Below are 21,697 nucleotides of genomic sequence, written 5' to 3'. Positions count from 1 at the left end.
CATTCTGATGCATGTCATGGAAGTATGATGCAGGAGAATGGGCTGGAACCATTTACACTCACGGCCAATTTAGAGTCACCTGTTAACCTAACCTGCATGTCTTTGGATTGTGGGAGAAAGTCGGAGTACCCGCAGAAAACCCCACACTGACACGGGGAGAACATGCAAACTCCACACAGAAGGGCTCCCTCCTGGGTTTGAACCATAAACCCTCTTGCTGTGAGTCGACAGTGCTCACCACTGCACCACCGTGCAAGACCATAATCTTGTCAATTCAGACACGAGAATTTACAAGACTATTGAAAATTAAAAAAAAAAAAAGTAGCTTATTTTTCTATGAAAACTTCTCTCATAATACTACAATAATGAGCTCAATAATTCAGAAAACCAAGAGCAGATTTTTTTGAAAATTTTTAAGGTAATAATTTCACTAATTTAGAATAAAATAATTTTTAATTTTATTTTTTTCTAACTTTTCTCACAATTTTGCAAAAAAAATCTCATTAGTTCAGAAAAACAGTACAATTTTCTTTCTCTCAAGTTAACACATTACACGTCTGTACTATTCAGCTCTGTTTTCATCTCCAATAAATCCTGAGAGTAATATTCTGGCTCTTAAAGTTGCTAAATGTTCCACTATATTAACTAACTAGCTTGTTGGGAATTGTCTGTGTGCTGTTTGGTGCTAAGCAGGAGCTGCCATAAACTGAGAATGAGAACAGACTTTGTAGTTTATAAATGCAGCAGCTTTAAAAAGGGGGAATCCTGCATATTTCAGCCTAGACCCTTTTTTTGTACACATTATTGTGTCTAACTGACTTGTGGGAACACTTTTTGACATTGGTCCAGTATAGACAGAGCTACAGCCAGCAGCAGTAAAGCAGGATTAAGTGTACCCACTCAGATCAGATGCGCATTAAAAGTTCTTGTTTTGCCACTGACAGGCTCAGGTTGTTATTATGAGTGTCTTCAAACATTACAGAAAGGAACCTACAGAGAAATGAAATGTCTTTTCTTACCTTTCACTTGTTCTGTCCTGAATTGTGACCAAGTCTCCCTAATGATAAGTCTCGTTCTGTACAGACTGTGAACATTCAAACATTCAAGACAGAAATCCTTGAATCCTTAAAACATCATGAAATGCATTCTTTAATTAGCTGTAAACCCACTTACAATATCAACAAAGCATGATTTGATTTTTTAACTTGCAGCATTCCTCCTTTAGTTTCAGGTTCAACAGATGAAATGAGCAGCAAATGCAAAATCAAACAACTAAAATTATTCACAAACATTCACGAGTCATGTGACCGGGACAGCAAATCAGCTGCTAAAAAGGAAGTGCCCTTCACAAACAAACATCAGAAATAATACATTTGCAGAAAGGTACTCGTGGGTGATTTGAAAACAGGATTGTAGTTATATATCAGTGCTTTAGTCTCCTCGTCCTCGGATTCAAATCTGTGAAAGTTCTTCCTGGCTGTAAGGAAAGAAAACAGCAACATTTACACGTCACAAAACCTCTATCATGCAGTTACTATGTAATTAAAGAACCAGAAATAATTCTGCTTCATACCTTCATTGACAAAGAAGTCAGCCATGTAGAAGGCGGTCCTGACTGCTGCTAGAGAGTGTGGGACGTAAGGCTTCCCCCATTCAAATGCATTTTTCTCTGGATGCCACTGTGCCCCATAAATTGGGTAATCATATGCTGCAGAGAGGTGAGGGAAGAGGAAGCACTCATTAAAAAAGTTCCCTCCAGTGTTATTCTGCTGTAAACTTGTACCAATAAGGTGATGCTGCATCCTAACTACCTTCCACCGTGGACACAAACTCTGTTTTCCCATCCGTGTTTGTGGAGAGCACTTTGTAAAAGTTTTTCAGCTCCTCATTTGTGTTATGAGTCTGAAAGAAAGAAACAAGGTAAGTCGCAATGCACCTAATTAACCTACACCCTGCTTTCTGTGTTCTTAGAAAAATGACTGTTGTGCTCAAGGGAGGAAACAAGGCTCATATTTCACCACAAACCAGTAATACTGTTGTACTCTAGAAGTGCTGGGGCTCCAGCACTGCATTCATGTTATCATTTTCTCATCATAGAAGTAATGAATGACATACCAGCACTGTCACACTCCACTTGTGAGCGTTTGCCGTCAGCGGCTCAGAGGCCAATTCTTCCATGAGCTCAGGTGGGAAGCCTTCAAACATCCTGCTGTCTTTGGCCTCTAAAAATGGGTCATAACATTTTTTTAGGTATCATTAATAACAAACAAATACACATATTTTCATCAGACATTTAAAGCTGGGGTAGGCCTCACCCTCCTCCTACAGCTTTCCTCTCTCTGTTCTACGCCCCTCGCACAAGTGTTTCCCATGCATGGATTTATTTAATCTTTCCATTGCAGAGCTGCTCTTAGCACATTTGCTCAGCCCCTCCTTCCCCTGCTCTCTCACTCTGTTTATAAGATCACAAATGAGACAGCAATTAGCTTGGTAGCCACCCCACAGCTTCTCCACCTGACTCCCTGCTGCTGGGGACTGTTTTGTCAGGAGGAGAGTGGGTATCTTCTCTGGAGACAGACCTTCAGTCAGCGGCTGCAGCGGCTCAAATTCGGCCAGTGTTAACCCTGTAGCGGACTTATAGACAGCGGCAGCACCAGGTCTAACGTGTGTAATGGCAGCAACAAAAAGTTTCCTGATCCAGTGTGGAGTCTGGGCTGTCCAGTCCCCTAGAGCTAGAGTTTGCACCGATTGGATTTGAATTACTGTAGCCGCTGACTGGGGGTCAGTCTCCAGAGCTGCTGCCCACTCTTTCAACAGCACGGTTTTCTGTAGCGGCGGGGAGTGAGGCAAAGGACATGCTGTGATTTGAGACTCTAGCTAACATTACCTACATAAATGTTAACATTAAGCCACAGCCAAGAGACTCTAGCTCTCTGGTTAACAAAAACTAGTAGCAACATTTTCTCTCTATTTCGGAAATGATTTGCCAATATTGATACTTTTTTTTTTTTGGTAACTGTCAGAGTCTCTTCTAGACTCTCTGTCTGATAAATCTTTTTTCCCTTTTTTGGGTTGCTTTGCAGTGTAGACAGTTGTTGCACATGCTTTTATTTACTGTTGAAGGTTTTTTTGGGGGGGGGTCCAAGGACAGAGGGATGTTGTATGCTGTAAAGCTTCTGAGGAAATTTGTGATTTTGGGCTTTATAAAATCGAACTGAATTGGAATAGCAACATCCTCTGCACAATCCTTTACCATTTGATCAGGCTTTTACCAAAGGGACGTGCATCTGCATTTGTAGAGCAGCCAATAGGAACACCATCTCCCTGAAATGAGCTGTGATTGGCCAAAGTCTCCTGTCACGGGTTAGATTTTCTAAACCTGACAACAGAGCCAAGAGGAGGTGCAGAAGTCTAGTGTTCTTTCAGTCCACTTATATTACAATATGCTGAAAGATTATCGTGAGATTTTTTCCCAATTATGCCACAACAAATCTGCCAAGCACAGCTTTAGAGCAGTTAATGTAAGAAAAGTCCCTTGTTGTCCTGTAAAATATGAGAATCAATAGTCCGAACTTTCATGAAATGAGCAACAGCACTAAAATGCTGTTAATGCTGAAGATAATGTATCTCATATAATATTGCTCCACTACAAATTTGAGTAAACTAACATTACATTGAAGCAAATGTGGCCCTTTAGCCTCTTCAGCACAATACAAGTTCATACATACATACATACATACATACAAGTTCAGGTCATGGATAATGTCCTAAACCTAAAATAGCTATATGAAACAAATACTTTCAGTCATTTCAACAAAACTGAACTATTCTTAACAATTAGCACTTCGCTCACTGCAGAAAAACAATCTCAATAACTCTATATCTCTCATATCAAGTCAGGACTTAAAACTGGATTTTCAGAGCTAACTATCTTAACATTAAGACTTCTCCCAGTGATGGGTAATCTGTGGTTCATCTATTAAGACAAAGCCATACCATCAGTGAAGACCAGCGGTAATGGCACATCACTTGTGTTGGTACGTGAGAGTACGTTCTTTCCACTCGTCAAACAGGCCAGCTGCTCATATCCAAGACACGTGCCCCACACAGGGAAATAGTCGCCGTTCTTGTTTGCCTGAAACATGACATACCGTCTGCAGCATAATTCCACATCAACACACAAACGTCATTATTAATCTTTTACACTTTTACCTCAATAGCAAGCTCATAAAAGGCTTTCGCAGCTCTCTGATAACCTGATGACATGACGCTGGCAGACCCGCCCGGGTAAAAGATCCTGTTAACAAAGACATGAAACACAAGAGTCACAACTCGCAGAGAAACAAAATGTTCTGTATCTCCTTCTGCAAAGATACAAACAGGGTGGTGGGCAAAATAATAGAAAGCATTCAGAGAGGCCTTTAGAGGTGTTAACTGAACTAAATTTAACATGTGTTGAGGTTTATGTTGTAACGTCAGTCGCTTTGTGAGTTTACCACTTGCCACAAGAGATGAAATTTTTCAGCTGGTGCTATTTATCTTTTTTGTATAGCTATAAGTCGCCTCATGTTGTCTCAATGTGTCATACCAGTATTGTTATATATTGAAAAAATTATTATATCTTACCTTTATATTTTTAACCTGTTTCTTTATAAACTACAATCTCCCTATTTATCTGCCATTATAATCAAGAGTTACAGTGGTTTCTACTGGTGTATCAGTCATAAACACAGCAGAATATGTAACGTGTAAAGTGTAAGTCCTGATGATATGTGCAAAACATGGTCAAATTGCACTGGGTAAACACATACTTTGTCAGATACTTGCTTCATAACAATCTTTCCCATGGCTCTGTGTCTAAGTGACTAATGGGAGCAGCATTTTTTGAAACTGGTCCTGTAAACAAGAATGCAGAAAAACAGGCTGCAGTGTAACTACCCGAGGCATATGCACCCTTAATTTATGTCCTCTAAAAGTGTTTGTTTTTGCCACTGACAGGCTCTGATTGTTATTCTAAGTGTCTGACAATATTGTGGAAAGGATACCTACAGAGACAGACCTTTCTTTTGAAGAGTAAGATCTTTGTTTAGCGAGAAACAGCCCTAAAATGACTATCGCTGAAGCCAGCAGACTTTATTTGAATAAACAGTCATTTTATCATCATAAAACCCTTCATAATGTTCCCAGCACCAAGAATGAATTGTTGTTAATCTATTCTTATAAACAAGTCAACAGCACTCTGGAATGCTCTGCTGAAAGTTATTGTCTAATGACAAAATTACTTTTAAAAAGCTCCCAAAGAAATAGCTTGCCATATAATAAGATACCCACATAGCCACATTTTAATGTACCTATGTTCTTTCCTATTTGTTATATTTATATCTTCATTCTTTCACAAATATATCTGTTTAGTCAGCTTGTCTTATTATCACCAATTATCACTTTATGTCTGTAGGCGTCATTTTTTTCTGTTGCTATGTTTAATTACAGTTTAGTCTAAGTCCTAATTTCTTCAATTGGATATACAAGTCTAGCATTCTGATTGTTTTTATATCTTAATTTGTTGATAGCTTTACTTGTGTGTACTGTCTTTCCATGTGCAAGACCCAAGGAAGACTAGAGGCACTTTCATTCTTGAATAAACAATAAACAATTAACTGCACTTAAAGTTGACAAAAACAAAACAAAACTCACAAAAGCCATAATGGTCCATCTTCCCTCTGTTGCAACAGCTACTCGTTTGGTTAAAATAAACCCTTAATTCACATAGTTAAAAAGAAGGCTGGCTCTATAAGCCCTAAAATTACTGTTTATCTAAGTGGAGTCTGTCGAGTTTGGCGATAGTGAATTTGGGACTCTTTCTGGTTGAACAAAAAGGATGTTACTATTAAACAAAAAGGTCTGTCTCTGTGGGGATCTTTTCCATAGTTGTCAGACACTTAGAATTGAGGCAACTGAGGCTGTCAGTTGCAAAAAAGCACTTTTAGTGGATGTAAATTGAGGTTCCACATGCCAAACACAAAAAAGATCAACTGAATTTCTCTGTAGGGTCCTTTCAATAATGGAGTATGACACTCCTAATAACAATTAAGCCTATCAGTGGCAAAAACAAGCTTAAAGTACTTGTTTTTGCAGTTGAAGTTCAACAAAAGTAATGCATGTGAAATAACGGTGGCGTCTGCCCCAAGTGATCACATTGCAACCTGTACTGCAATCTGCAGCCCTATTGCTCAATACCAGACAAGATTCAAAAACAGTTGTTACTCACTTAGACACAAAAACATGGGGAAATGGGGTCATGGTTAAAAATGACTGAAGTCAGCCTGTAAAAACTGATATTTGGTCCACCCCTGTACATAAAGCTGATTGTTATAAATGTTATTTTTTGGTCAAAAACCACTTATAATTAACCAAAAATACATATTCCTTCTTAATTGTATATTAAATTTCCTAGCATAAAGGCTTTGATTGATACAACACATTTACCCGTTAATGGAGTTGAAGAGTTTCTTATAGTACTCTGGTGGCTGGTTAATCCTGTAGAAATAAAAAAAAAAAAGGGAAGGGGTTAAAGGTTTCAGTTTGAGCACACTGGCGTTGCTAACGCTGTCATGTACTGCAGGAGTGACAGTCAGTAACATGTTAGGTAATAACTCACATGACAGGTACAACTCTTGCTCCTGCTGACTCCAGAGTCTTCACATAGGACGCAGCGATGTAAGTGGTTTCATTTCCTGTTGGGTATTTAACTTCTTGAGCCAGGACACCTTTTAAGACAAAAACACAACCAGTTTAAACACGTATTGGTAGCTACGACACTTCTGTTAGCATGCTGTCATTTTACAAACTAAAACAACAACAAACATTAAGTTGACGCAGTTAGTTGGAAGCTGTAAATGAAAATGGAAGTTAGCTTAATTTAATGCTGCCGTCAATAACGTGTTTATAAACTTACCAATAATTGGTCGGTTGTTTCTTTTGGCTGGAGAATACAGCGGTAGACATGGGAGAGAAATGAAAAACAAGGACAAGATTATTATTCTAAAAGTAAAACATAAGGTAGGACGTTTGAGAGTCGCCATTTGGCCCAAGGTAATGTTGTTGTCCACTGCACTTCCGGGCTGCTTCCTTCAGAATAAAAGCATCACGTTTCACCTCAAATGACCTCGTTTATTGAATTGTTTTTCACGAATAAACAAACAAATAAATGACCAGCAAGTTGCAAATATATTTTTTCATCATATATATATTATATTATTTCGTGAATTGATAATTATTCCAATCAATTTGTTAAACATTTTACATTTAAATTGTAAAATGTCATCGCTCCAACACAGTACTACGTGAGAATATTTTTAAAAAGCTGTATTTTAGTAATACAGAAACATTTTGGGATTGTAAGTAATGTTATGTCGAATAAGATATAGTTTTACATTTTACCTTTTAAACTTTTTTACCTTTATTTTGAAATCTACACCCTAAAACGGAAGTAATTTCCTGGACAATGACGTAAAACGTGTATTATTTTCTGGGAAAAGGAAGCTTTGCAATAAATATTATTAATAGTATAACAAGCTTAAAAATAATTAAAACTTAATTTGTTTGACAGACTGAATCAGAGATTTAAGTATGTTTTTTTTATAAACTTAATCCAGCTAATTTTGGGGGAATAAAGTGATTATGCGTTATAGTATACAGTCTATGGTTATAGCCAGATTCATAAGCTTATATACAATGTTTACATTTGACATTTAAATGAGACGCTTTAAATAATCAACTGTAGGAACATGATTATTGCACTTAGCTACAAGATACAACTACGGCTGAAACATTTCAAGGCACAAAATGCATCTTCATTACAAACAGAAAATGAAATGCCCCTATTTGTTACTTAATAAACTCCTTCCACTGTTTTGGCACTGACAAAACAATTATATTGGCCGGTGATACTCAACCTGCAGCTAGAGGGCCAAATTTGGCCTGGGATAGGGTGCTGGGTAGCCCAGTGAATCTTTTTATTTGTTATTTTTTATTCACATTGAAAATAAATATAGTAAATAAGTTTTTTTTTGTTTTTTTAAAAAAGCATCAGAATAGAGCTTGTTTATTAATAAAAATTAATAAATAATAAAATACCAAGGGAGGATCCCCTGGACCCCTGACAAAGCTAAGCTGTACATGTCCTCAAATCCTAGAAAAATCCCTGCCCACACCTGACCTGTATGGGACATTTGGGACTGGATTTGCCTCCTTGCGAAGAGTGGTGGGGAGGGCAAACGTCGAAAAGTTTAAAACAGGCAATTCAATCATTATACATATTAACAAATATTATTATTGTTTGTTTATTAACTGGCCTCTGGTCTCCAGTCATTTTGCAAAAGAGGTCCCCAAGTGAAACAAGTTGAGTATCTCTGATAAAGGCTAACCACTTAAGTTTACTTTAATTATAATTTTTAACCTTAAAACCTTAAAAAAAACAAGTATTCAGCACTTTGTTTCCCTTTTATTCATTTGGCTGATCGTACCTCTGGTCAAGACATCACATCCCGTCTGATTACTGACTGTGAGGCGACTTATGTTCACACCAGCAGAGGCCAGCTCATTACGTAACTGGCCAATGACGACCTCAGTCAACACCCGAGTGCGAGACAGGATCCAGGCGAAATCAATGTGGAAGAGGCCTAAGTAGTCAGAGCAAGAGTACACCAGAGAGTATGTTTCGTAGTCTGTAGAGAGCACCCAGTAGGGATCATCTGGAAGACCTGGACACAGACATGGATAGTATAAAATTGAATAGTGTGAAGTATTCTGTACTGCATTAAAATAAACATACAAGCTCAATTTTCTAAAAGAAAAAAAATAGGGTGAGTTCAGGTAAAGTGGGACAGATAAGCATTGCTGTTAATGCTACAACACTTCTTGCCACTAAACAATGGTTTGGATTGGTCTGACTTAATCAGAGTGGGCCTGGTCCGTCTTCACAAGAAGTCTGTGTAGTGTGAGCGCATGCTAAGGCCAGCTGCATATGGCATCCTATTTCTCAATAATAAGGCCAGTGGTGCAGTAAAGAGCATATGCAGGAGTATACCCACCTCTTTTTCTGGCCATTTATAGTAAACCCACCCATCATTCAAAAAGCTACCAAAATATAGAGGAGAATATATCCACCCACCCATCTAACTTATAGTACGCCCATCTCATCAACTACCACTACACTACTGGATCAGGCCAAACGGCAGCCACCGAGGCTGAAAAATGAAGCCATTGCAGAAGTGCCAAAAACTGCAGTTCATCAAATGGCCACTTGAGGCTGGCTCCAGAGGTGAGTCAATCCCCATAGACTCCTACGTTAAAATGCTATGATATAATATCAGCATGCCTATACGTCAAACCCCACAGCTGATCCCTGCCACAACCCCCCTACCTTCCACCCAGCATTGTAGTCTATAAACTACAGTCAGATACAGACATCAGCCTAAATCTAGATGATCTTACTCTTATATAGGCAGGTCCATAAATTAGGCTAGGTTGAACAACTTTTAAAACTAGTGTTTTCCTTCCCATAACTCTTGGCAACACATTCTCACTCTGACCTCGTCACATATCAACGTTTGGTCGTGGGCTTTCCACATCTAGTTATGGCGTGCAAGGTACTCTGGGTGGGTTGGTTGTTGACGTTCTGGGATGCCGAGTCATCTGCCTGTTACATGAATTCTCTGTTTTCAAAATACACTTCTGTTTTCACCAGAAATGTACAGTTTGAATACAGTCTCTTTCAGAATAACCACACAACATCCGTACAACACCGTGAATTGATGTTTTTTCCCCTCAACAACAGACGCAAGTTATTATGCTTAGCAAACACACACGTGGTTGGGTTTAGGGAAAAGGAACAGGGTTTGCTTTACAGTTTCATGGAAAGCGAACACCGACCTCCTGACATGGCTGAGTGCCAAAACATTTTTAAATAAACAACCCTCTCTCTACATTGAATAGCATGGTTGGTATCTATCAAAATAAAAGGTTTTATATTCACTAAGTGGGTTGGTATCTATCAAAATAAAAGGTTTTATATTCACTAAGTGGCAAAGAAGCTTTTTAATCCATTAATGACTGACCCACTTCACCAAACAAGCTGTGCCACATAACCTGAACATGCTGTCTGAGTGAGAGAGGGGGTCAATGTGTGTTTGAAGGTGTGTGTCTTCTAAAAAAAAATTAATTTCATTCCAACAGAAAAATGTTAAGAAGGCCTGATATGATTTATAGAAACAGCACTGGAGTGAGTTCAAAGTGTTTTGTAAGCCTGCTGAGGGATACACGGAAAAGAGTCACACATTACCTGAATTCACCCTCCAGGCTTTACACACACACACACACACACACACACACACACACACACACACACACACACACACACACGCTATAATTACCTTTAAAGAAGTTGACACCCAGAATAGCAGGTTGAGATGAGTTCTTAACTTTAGCGATACCCTTAACTAAATTCATCTTTCCATTAGATCTGCACACAGGAGAAGAGGGGGAGGAAAAGAGAGTGAATAGTACAAGAAATGCAAATCCATCCATCCATCCATACTTAATCATAAGCTAAGTGAAGGGTGCATAAATGAACATATGTTGGCAAACATTGTTTTGTATGACAGCAGGGCAGTTCAGCTCTTACAGCAGCTCTTGGTTGTAAACTTTGACCGTCCCATCGGTAAGCAGCGTGTATGTAGCCTGGTTACATTTTCCTCTCTCAAACACAGCTGGGAGCTTCTCAATTTCATACCAGGTGCCCATATACTACAAAGGAGAGGAGGACAAAGGTTGTTAACCAGCAGCTGTCAAATGAAGTCCTGTTCATATCAACAAAATACACTTAAAAATAGGCGTCAATGGCAACACAGCAAAAATGACCAGCATAATCAATGAACATGACAAAAGTCATCAGTATTTTACCCTCTTAACGTCGAAGTCCTCTTGAACAGATGGCCGGGGACATTTGCCAGGGTGGTAAGACTGACTGTGAGCTGCCGCAGCAGTCAGGAGGAGAACAAACAGGACCTTTGCAGAAAAGTTAGAATAATTAATGTGGTTGAACTGGTTCCTGTCTGCTAATTAAAATCAAAGGAAGAGTGTAAGAGTAAGACACACAGTGCCAGTGGACTGACACAGATAATACCTTTTGTATATTACAAAAGTGTCATTGAATGAAAACATGTCCACAGTACCTTCATGTCCAAGTGGCCCAAAAACTCTCCAAAGACGTTCCGATGTAAAGACCCTCAAAACGACCTCTGTGCTGTCGAAGCGAAGTGAGAGCACACGGCTAGGGTCCCCTAACTCTGAGCTGTTGGCTGTTTTGCTCTTTCCATGTTGGACCTTTGGGTTGAAACTGTGTTTAAAGAGCAATATTTGTTTACAAAACCTTTAACCTACAGAGCAAGACTGGGTTATCTAAGCTTCACACTCAGGACAATGACTCTCTAAAGGTATACCGTAGAATCTATATATGTAGCTTGCTCCTTCACAGATAAAAGCAGCTAAAGTGTACAGCAGGTACAATGGATTCAAGCTGTTGTCAACTTATATGTAAGTAAGTAATAAAGCCTCCATAGTAAAAAGCAACCCCTCCTTTTTTGTTCCTCTAAAAGGCTCCTTGTATTTTGCTGGAATATTGAAGCAGACAGAATGAAAGAATAAATATGACTATTTTTATCATTGTGTCTCTCTTTATGGTGCTGACAGATTCAAACTAGAGCCCAGCTGGTAGGTTTACATGGCCTATATTTTTGGCCAATTTTAGCTCATCACAGATATATTGGTATGGGTGTATGTTGGCCTGTAACTGTCACAGAATTGCAGTAGAGAAAATACCAAAATATAGGTCTGAGGCAATTTGGAAACAGTGCTATAACATGTCTTCCGGACTTTTCAACTGTATAATGTCCTGCCCAGAACATACAGTATCTCGGACATGATTCTTATAACCAAGTGAGTATCGCAATCTGGTTTTTGTGCCTCTCTATGCCAGCTGTAAACTAATACAATCTGAGGCATTTGAGTTATTTTGTGAACTGAATTAAGAATCAACAAGAGGAGGTTATGAAAAGAGAAAACTTTATTCAACAAAGCACCAATATTTATACAAAAACATGTGCTCTCACTTTTCCCCATGGAATTTCTTTTTTTCTGGTCTTCTTTTTCAGTATGAAAATTATTTAGCTTTTTCCAATTAAATCTCGGTGGAAATTCGTTTTGACTGTTGTCAATATTTTCCAGAAATTAAAACAAAAAGTACAAAAAAAAAAAAAAAAAAAAAATAGAAAAGTGAGAAAAAAAACATTTGACAAACAAAACGATAAATTACATTCTTAAATTTACTCATCTGATTTCATGTTATGTGCTGTGACGGTATAAATAAATCATTGAATTTAAATTAAATAGCCTATTGAGAGAAAGAGCTGCTAAGATGTGAGATCACCAAGATGTATGAAAAAGCTATGACACAAACAACACGTTCAAGGATGAAAATGTTGAACTAGAAAATATCTTTTTTTAAAAATAAAGTACAGTGCATCAAAAATGACTTTGGTGGCAACACTGGTCGTCTGGTCTTCCCACTGTTGGACAAGGGACTCTGTAAGCTATAGGAAGACATTTCTTACCCTTAAAACATGTCTACAGAAATGTTTAAAACCCTCCATGACAACCTGCAAACAAGGCAGTGAAAGTAGCTTTGTGCTTCCGTCACAAAAGTCTTTGGAAATCTATCATTTGTAAAAACTGCCAGCCGCTGCATTTTCAGTCTCCTGAACAACAAAGAGACCAACTTAAAAAAGAGACGTCTTATCCTCAACACACCTGGGTGACTGTAGGGAAAAAGCCTTTGTATATCTTGTTCGATTCTTGTAAAGTGAAACAGATGTGTCTAGTTGCAAATGAGTCCACTTTGCTTGAATAAAAGGTTAAAGGTGCTGCGTGTATCATTTTTAAAACTAAGAAAGCATTACCACATTTCTCTCTGAGATATTAGCATGAATATTGTCTCAGCCTCCATCAGCCTCTGTGTTGCATTTTACATTATGTGCCAACAGGGTGAACATGAGGGGAAATATTTCTTACAATGTTGATGGGGCGTTACTTTAAAAGTGCTGTACATAACATTCAGAGCATTAATACAGCCGCAAACATCTATTTGCTATGTAAAGATATAGTGGAGTAATGGCGTCCTGAGCAGCGAATGAAGTCATGCTTCCTCTGTGTGTGTTGTAATCCGAGCTTCTCTGTTTTTTGTTGTTGTAGTCTGTTGTAGTCATATCCCACTGGCTAGCCAAATTGCCACAGCTATGTGCTGCACTCACGAGGTGGTTAATGCTGAGAACAGCGTTGTTGCAGGAGTGTAATGCCCAATCTTTCACTTCCTCCTTACCTTAACACCATTAGCTCTGTTAGCACTGTTGCCATTGTTTAGGCTGTTTGCACTGTTAGCAACGTTAGCTGCTAGCCACCTGCTCAGCCACCTCCATGTTGAGAGCCAAGTGCAGACAATCCCAGCTCAGACTCCAGCTCTTTTTAGTCTCAAATTAGGGCTGCAAACAATCCAAAAAATGATCTCTGTCAGCACTGCTGCTAGCGCTGCTCATGCTGTTAGCACAGTTAGCTGCTAGCTGCAAATTCAGCCACCTCCATGTTGAGAGCCGAATGCAGACAATTCCAGCTCAGACTCTGAATTATAGATATGCTCTGACTGTTGTACACAGCTCCTTTAAGACACAAAATGGATTGCAAACAACCCCCAGAATAATTCCAGTTCCACAGCGTAGCATCAACTTCATGTTAGCTTGCCTTCCCAGATTATGTCTTGGCTGTTGTTAAGAGTTTGTTACTGCCTCTTAACAATCTTCTCTCTCCTCCAACAACACAAAGTGATGTCAGCAGAGAAAGGAGAGAAAAAAGTATGAACATCCCCTTTGTGAAAAAAGTGTTAAATATTATCCTCTGTTTTAAAAAGCACAAAATGCTACACGTAGCACCACAGATGTGCTGAAATCGACGTCCTTCTCTTTGAAAGACACTCAAATCTTTTTCCCCCGAGTGTTGAACGTTTGCGCTGGCTGGGATGGGTTCCTTGGTTGAGTGGTACAGGGGTGAGGGGGTTAAAAGTTTTTGTGGGTCTCGATGCAAAGAACAATGTACTGGTTGGAGCAGCTCCGCGTCTGCTGGCCCAGGAGCAGACCTGAGGTCAGGCTCGACGACTGGCCCATGAGAGACATGTGGTCCGCTCGCCACGTCTCACAGTGTTTGTCCATCACTCGGAGGCCCCTGCTGGTGGAGCCGTGCCAGATACTCTTCTGAGGCCTGACGGGTAGATGACAGAATATATCAACATGGCAGAAAATATAAAAAATAATAATAACAGACACAAAGAAACAAGCAGGGAGTCAATCAAGTGTACTGACCAGAAGGGGTCAGCTAAAACATCCCTGCCGTCAAAGGAGTAGATGGGTATCCTGGCATCCAGTGGCCCCCCGTCGCCATTGAAAATTGACCGCCAGTTCCTAAACATCACGTCTCCCTAAAAGAACACAAGTAGTGGGTGAGATGTTTGTCGAGGGGTCCTGCGTGATAAAAGTTTAGTGCAAGTAGTTGTTGACAGTAAAACTAGAATTACTGCCTTGTTTATATGCTGAACCAAGCTGCAGTTACAGTTTACATCCATGTCTGTCCAGACTCATGTAGCCATGACAGCTGACAATGCTTCAAATGTGGATGTTGCTGCAAAGAAGCTACAAATTCTAAAACATGGCTGCTTTACACACATCTCCCCTTCACCACAGTTGAAGGTGGACACCCAAGATTAGTGCCACCAATTCAGTTTATGACCAAATGCCTCTCCTTCTGTTCCTGAGATATCATGCTGACTACTGGCTAGATAAGGGTTTTTGCAGAACATTATGAATTCACGGTGAAGTTGACCTTTGACCTTACAGATATACAATGCCATCATTTCATCATTTTATCCTATTAGACATTTGAGTGATATTTTGTCATAATTATATTTCATATGCAGAATCGTCTGCAGACGGACTTAAAGTTTCACTCATTAGTTCCTCTAGGCCTTTTCAAAGCAAGGTTGCTGGAATTTTGTATGCAATCATCTATATGCCAATGTTAGGGTGTATTTTAGCTGGTCGTTCTAATAATTTATAGTTGCTTATATAGCTAGAATCTATCAGCTCATCATTGAGCCCAAGGGGATGTTTGTGCCAAATTTGAAAAATTCCCTGAAGGCATTCTTGAGATATTGCTTCCACGAGAATGGGACAGACAATCTGAAAACATAATGCCTTCAGCCAAAGCTACTGTAGGTGTGGAGATAGTAAAAAAAAAAAAAAAAAAGCAGAAGAGCACACTCACCCTGAGGTTGGTAACTGGCAGAGTTTCTCGGAAACCAGGGTAGACCACATGGACCAGGTCTTGCCTGTGGGAGGAAATGAAGGCGCGGTAGTTTGGAGTCAAACCCATCGCCTTGGCTTGTTCATAACACATCCGATCGGCTATGTCGAGTCCCATCATATCGCCTGAGTGGGGCTGGTTCAAGGCCACCAGGTTGAGCTGGAGGGAGAGGAAACAACAGTAAGGTGTTAGTCCACTGCAGGATATGAAGAGAGTCTTGTATATACACTTGAATCACCCCTGCAAGAGTTAGTCTGAACTAAAAACCAACATTCTGCACATTGTGAATTTTCATGCACTTGGACCAAAGATGACGAAAAGCAAACAAATTTGGTAATTAGTCATTAGGAGTCAAATTAAAACAACTATGCTGTGAAAACTATACAAACGTATACATTCCTCATAAAAGCAAACAATAATAACAATAAACTTAATTTATATGCACCTTTCAAAACACAGTTACAAAGCTCTTTACAACAAAACTGAACACATTTAAAACACAAATGAGAATGACACAAACTAAAAGCCTAAATGCACAATGAAAGAGTAAAAATGACATAAAAAATATCATCAAGGGAAAATTTGATAAAATACCAAAGTGAATGATAGAAAGCAAGGAGGGCAAACAATTAAGAGTAAACGAGAAATTAAAATCAAAACCAGAATTACTGCCCGTTAGATGGATGCCCCCGCGCACTAGTCAAGTTTCTCAGAGTTTGCATCCATGTCTGTAAAACCATGGATGCTCCTCAGCCGATGTCCCCAAAGATCTATTCAATCACCACAGTTTCAAGGTGGGCACACCAGATGAGTGTCACCGATTAAGTATCTGACCAAATGTCTGCCCTTCTGTTCCTGAGATATGACATTGACTAATGGCTAGAAAAGGGATTTATGCAGAACATTATGATGTCACAGTGAAGTTGACCTTGGACCTTTTGGATTTAAAATGTCATTATTTCATTATTATATTCCATTAGACATTTGTATGAAATTTTCATCATAATTAGCGTATGAATTCTTGAGTTATGGCTGAAAACATATTTTGAGGTCACACTGATTTTGACCTTTCACCACAAAATTCTAAAATCGGTTTGACCTTCAGTTCAAGTGGACGTTTGTGTCCAATTTAAAGAAATTCCTTTAAGGTGTTCTTGAGATGTTGCGTTCATGAGAATGAGACATGTGCAAGGTCACAAAGACCTTGACCTTTGCCTAACAAAATCCAACCAATTAATTAATAAACCAGAGGACGCTGAAGCATAAAGATCACAACAATAAACAGCAGCTCAGATAAAATCAGGATATGCTTGCCAATATAAGTACATTTTAGAAGAAGCAAGACACTGACTCAGACATGTAGCAGAATATTCATCATTCCAGCATCAAGAGTCAAATTAAGCCACTTACATTATTCAAAATCACACAGTCTTACTGACACTCACCCTTTCGTTTACTGAACGTATTCTTTCCATCGTGTCTCCTCTTATCTGGTATGCAGCTCGAGGCTAAATGAATAGTTGAAAAAATGTTACATTGATAAATAATGCATATAAAGTACAACATTCCACAGTAGCACTTTTTTACTGGGCATAAAGCCAAAACAATAAACCATGAGTACCTCATCTTGTGGAATAATGTTATTGGAGAGGTAGATCAGACTGCCAAGCTGTGGAGAGACAAACAGAAAAATCAAAACTGTAAATCACATGCAATATGTTGTGTTATCTGAGCTCATGTCTTTTATTACATGTGTTGGTTAAACTACAAAAAAGCCTGAAATGTCAAAAACACCCAAACAACCAAGTAGACAGGTTTGTCTACTATATTGTAAAAAATACATGTTGCTGATTTTTATCAGTTCAAGAGCATTTTATCGAATACCGCTGTTGATTAAACATTGATCATCTTCTCAAACAGAGAAACTTTTCGGCCTTCAGACATATTTCCAGTAACCAGTAGTGATGCTGGAGAGCTGATTCACAGCCAGTGAATGAGCCACAAATATCAGTATATATATATGTATATATATATATATATATATATATATATATATATATATATATCTGCAGCACTCGGTCCTGAAAGGACGTGTTTTCCACTGAGTAGATTTAGACAGGTTTCAAAGGCAAACCAGGAAACTCACTCAATGCTTCATCGACCATGAAAACGTCCAAGTAATAAACAGAAAAGCAATTAAACTGCTGTGACACCGTTTTATTTGCTACATTAGTCAAGCTGTGACCTACATGCATATCATTTTAAAAGGGGGCAGCTCTGGGGCATGTTTCGAGCTACTGAATGCTGCAGCTTCATTTTTCAGGTCATTCTGACATTAATGTGCATGAGATGCTTTTAAATAATGTTTAGTATCAATATCACTGCATCACCCCCTGCACCCCTCATGGCAACAACACTCCCTGATGGCAGTGCCCCCCCAGCAGGACAATGTGCAATGCCACAATACAACAGCTCAGGAACAGCCAGAGGAACGTGAAAAAAAACCTCAAGGCGTCAACCTGGCCTCCAATTTCCCCTGATCCAAATCTGATTGAGCATCCTTGGGATGTGCTGGAACCCCAAAGGTACTCCCGATCCACAATAAGGCTATCTTGGATTGGACTTGGCTCTGATCTGTCAAGGCATGGACACAGGACCTCTGGGATTTTCCTGTGGAGTCTGGCAATAGGGCATTGGCAAATCCTTTGAGTCCTGTGGTTGCAAGGTGCTGTACCAACACATCCCAAGGATGCTTGATCAGATCTGGATATGGGGAATTAGGAGGCCATGTCGACGCCTTGAGCTCTTTGTCACGTTCCTCTGGCCTTTCTTGAGCAGCTTTTGCAGTGTGGCATGGTGCATTTCCCCTGCAGGGTGGGTACAGCCATTGGAGAGTGCTGTTGCCATAAAGGGACATACATGGTCTGCAACAGTGTTTCGTGGGTGGTGCGTGTCAGGTGGCATCCACATGAATTCCAGGACCCAAGGTTTCCCACAGATCATTGCATTGTAACAAGATGATCAATATCAATCACTTCTCCTGTCAGTGGTTTAAATGTGTTAAAGGTGTTTTTAAGACTAGCCCAAGTCAGTACCTGTATCTCTTTCCATCCCTGGGAGACCTTGAGGAAGAGACTTCCTGTTGCTGTGACGTACATCAGAGTTCCCTCTGCATCCCTGACTGTGTGCTGCATCATACTCTCACGGCTTGCAAATGTTTTCAGCTGAGAAACAAATAAAGAGAAGAAAAACTGAACTTTTTCCTAGAAACACTGTGTGTAATCATGCAAACGTTCGTAGCATGCTGGTGTATCATTTATATGCAGTTCAACATCTCGAGATGGAACAAGTTCCCTTACAGATGCTGCGTTACCCGAAGGTCCAGGAGGTCCAGCTGGTCCAGGAGGTCCAGGGGGGCCAGCAATGGTCAAAGCTGCCATAAAAAATGTCAACAACTTTCACATTAGCACATTACAACTGATTGTTTGATCTCGTCAGCCACAAGAACTTGGTAGTCTATTTGTATACAGGTTAAACTGTTGCTGTATTTGTATGACATATGTATGATGGATGAATTGTACCTGAGCCATATCTTGAGGGTGACCCAGAGGGACCTGGAGGCCCTGGTGGTCCAGGAGGGCCAACGGGTCCTGGTCTGCCATAGCCTGGGATACCCGGTGAACCTGGCACCCCGGGGTGGCCTTGTGGACCAAGCACTGCCTCTCCTTTAGGTCCCTGAAATGTGTCGAGAGCAAGTTATCGATTGCTTTGGTACATTATTTGTAACAAAGATAACACGGTGTGTATCCATGGAATCATGACTCACCACAGGTCCTGGTCTCCCAGGGATACCTGGTCGCCCTGGCAACCCTGCCTCCCCCTTGTCTCCTTTCTCTCCTTTAATGCCCTGGTCACCTCTGGACCCCTGTCATTACACGCACAGGCAAAGACACACAAAACACATACAAGACTTGAAAGGTGAGTCTGATGGCACAACATGTCCCCAAATTAAATTAAAAAAAATAAAATTAAAAATAAAAATTAAAAAAAACACTTCCATATGAAACTTACCCAGACACCCCTGGGAAGGTATGTATCTAGAACAGAGAAAAAAGATGAGGGAGTTATAACCAATATTAATTAATTATTATTTTGGGGAAGTTCAGAGAAAATACAAAATAAAATGACCTTAAGATAAAATCTTCTTTTCCTTAATATTTTTATTTTTATTTTTCCTAACAAGACATCTGCCATGCATGGAAATAAACCAAACTTTGCCCACAGCTCCAGTTCTAGGCCAAGCTTTCTCAACTAAAATTAGGGGCTAATAGTCATGATGGTGGCGCAACAGCAACCCTCTAAAGTTTAAAAAAAACATTGAAAAGCCAAAACAAATCAGTTATACATCCTACTTCTTTGCAACTTTCATCAAAATGTAGCTGCAATTGAGCAGAAATGTTCAGATGCTTTAAGCTGCAGGAATTACAGAGTCCATCACTCCATTCACTAAATTGACACCAGACTGTCCTTCACAGATGATCCACCACACAGTGCATGTTTTGGTGTAAACAGTGCTGTCAACAGCTACCACACATTCTTGCTCAATAAATCTCCAACACACATGAAAAAAGCAAAAACATTTTTTGATGGCATGGTAGAGGTCTATCCTCATGTCAACTGTTGCAGTCAATGGAAATAAGAGCATCTTTATACATCATTTGTCACTCATGGTGCAATCAGTCTTTATGAAAAGAGATTACAGACATCTCCATGTTGTCCAGATGAAGTAAAAGATTCTCATAATTTGGTTTTAATAATTGATTTTTTTTCTACACTAGTTTGAAATATGCCTGTACATGCAACCCTGGTGATTGCCAGTCATAGTGTGAAACCGTCAATGGTTTCCCACTTGGCAGGTGCCTGATGTTGTGAGTTTGAGCCCTTGGTGATGCATAATAAACAAGCTAATGGCTACCCTAACATGTACTTCGTGCATTAGAAACACATGGCTGAGATATTTTTAATTCATGAAATTTTAATTAGTCATGGTCCCAGCAATTCTGCTGACAGACCTTCCTGTATTTTTCATTTGTCTTCCTCCTCTTCTATTTTTTCATCTTCCTCTCCCTTCACTCTGAGCAAAATGCCCAGCCCCGACTTGCTGCTGTGCAGCAGCAATGATTATGGAATATTTTTTCTTTGTGATGGTATTTAAATGCATTTACATTTTTTATTTTTTAATGTTGACACATTGGACAGCTGTCATATGCGTTTACTCACTTGGTGGTGCCGGCAATCCAGGAAGGCCTCTCTCCCCCTTCTCTCCTTTTAGTCCTGTTTGACAGTTACCTAAGAGACAAAACTTAAGTTAACTGCTTGTCCTTACTTTGATAAAAGTAGTTAAAACAGACATCACACTCTCTAATTCATGGCAAACAACAGAGATAAGCCAACCTACCGACTGCAATGGTTCCATTGGGATTAAGCTGAAAAAATGGAGCACAAGCGTATAAACAGCAGTCAGTGGTGACTGAGTTTAGAAATCATACATAAATATCAGGGTAATTATCCAAGAAAGATAAATTGTCAAATTATATTCCATTATCACACATTAAATCACCCAATCTGTAATGTTAATTCATGATCAACATGCAAATGACTCATGCAGATTTTCTGTGGATGTGATTTCAGCTCTACCTGGTTTCTGTATTGGCAATGAGCCTTCACCTTTCCACCCTCGGCATGCAGCATGCAGGAATATTTTAGAGCCATTGTCGTACAGTTCTGAGTGATGAAAGGTTTGGTAGCACCAGTGTTAAACGGAGCAACATGCACGTTATGTGTACACAGAGGGAACAGAGTAGAGACGTGTAACAGAGACAGATAAAGAAAGGGAGTTTGTGATTAGGAGAAACTGTATAAATGGGTCAGCAGACAGTGAATTACTGTAGACACATAAATTAAATTATGAGATGGCACAGGCAACTTGAGGTTTAATAAAGACAGACAGACAATTAGATTATTATGAATCTTATTTTAAACCTTCAGGCCACCATTAGTAAAATTAATATACGATTTAGAATATAAACAGAGCAGGAGGATGACAGGTTATATAGGATTTTAATTGCCCTCAGAAATGAATAAGTGTTCATACAAAAATCTCTATCACAGGCTGTAATAAAACCATTCATAAAGACAAGTTTTATCAGCCATATATGATTGCAAAGATGGAGAC

General features: G+C 39.4%; 2 protein-coding genes across 3 annotated transcripts in view; both read right to left on the bottom strand.

Annotated features, from left to right (window-relative positions):
* Positions 1 to 1,122: 1,122 nt before the first annotated feature.
* Positions 1,123 to 11,435, bottom strand: LOC126397487 (gamma-glutamyl hydrolase-like). The gene is made up of 14 exons (XM_050056326.1): positions 11,235 to 11,435; positions 10,963 to 11,067; positions 10,685 to 10,806; positions 10,434 to 10,522; positions 8,526 to 8,762; positions 6,956 to 6,982; positions 6,659 to 6,767; positions 6,487 to 6,537; positions 4,213 to 4,297; positions 3,997 to 4,135; positions 2,116 to 2,222; positions 1,812 to 1,902; positions 1,574 to 1,708; positions 1,123 to 1,477 (listed from the first exon to the last, which is right to left on the bottom strand). Exons 1-14 carry the CDS (start codon positions 11,238 to 11,240, stop codon positions 1,359 to 1,361), a joined length of 1,422 nt encoding a protein of 473 aa, XP_049912283.1. The 5' UTR covers positions 11,241 to 11,435; the 3' UTR covers positions 1,123 to 1,358.
* A 671-nt stretch (positions 11,436 to 12,106) lies between these two features.
* LOC126397480 (collagen alpha-1(XVIII) chain-like) overlaps positions 12,107 to 21,697 on the bottom strand; it is a 91,631-nt gene continuing 82,040 nt past the window's right edge. For both annotated transcript variants that reach the window (XM_050056315.1, XM_050056316.1), the window contains exons 33-44: positions 20,921 to 20,948; positions 20,743 to 20,811; positions 19,534 to 19,559; positions 19,289 to 19,387; positions 19,044 to 19,197; positions 18,822 to 18,895; positions 18,558 to 18,686; positions 17,084 to 17,131; positions 16,908 to 16,970; positions 15,424 to 15,621; positions 14,466 to 14,581; positions 12,107 to 14,364 (exon numbers count right to left, since the gene is read on the bottom strand). In XM_050056315.1, coding sequence (XP_049912272.1) covers positions 14,163 to 14,364; positions 14,466 to 14,581; positions 15,424 to 15,621; positions 16,908 to 16,970; positions 17,084 to 17,131; positions 18,558 to 18,686; positions 18,822 to 18,895; positions 19,044 to 19,197; positions 19,289 to 19,387; positions 19,534 to 19,559; positions 20,743 to 20,811; positions 20,921 to 20,948 — 1,206 coding nt within the window. In that variant the 3' untranslated portion in view covers positions 12,107 to 14,162. The remainder of the gene's footprint in view (positions 14,365 to 14,465; positions 14,582 to 15,423; positions 15,622 to 16,907; positions 16,971 to 17,083; positions 17,132 to 18,557; positions 18,687 to 18,821; positions 18,896 to 19,043; positions 19,198 to 19,288; positions 19,388 to 19,533; positions 19,560 to 20,742; positions 20,812 to 20,920; positions 20,949 to 21,697) is intronic.

This window comes from Epinephelus moara, chromosome 11 (genome assembly GCF_006386435.1).
Source record: "Epinephelus moara isolate mb chromosome 11, YSFRI_EMoa_1.0, whole genome shotgun sequence".
In the NCBI taxonomy this organism is placed as follows: Eukaryota; Metazoa; Chordata; class Actinopteri; order Perciformes; family Serranidae; genus Epinephelus; species Epinephelus moara.
Note: the sequence above shows the minus strand (reverse complement) of the source record. Positions and strands in the feature narration are given on the sequence as shown.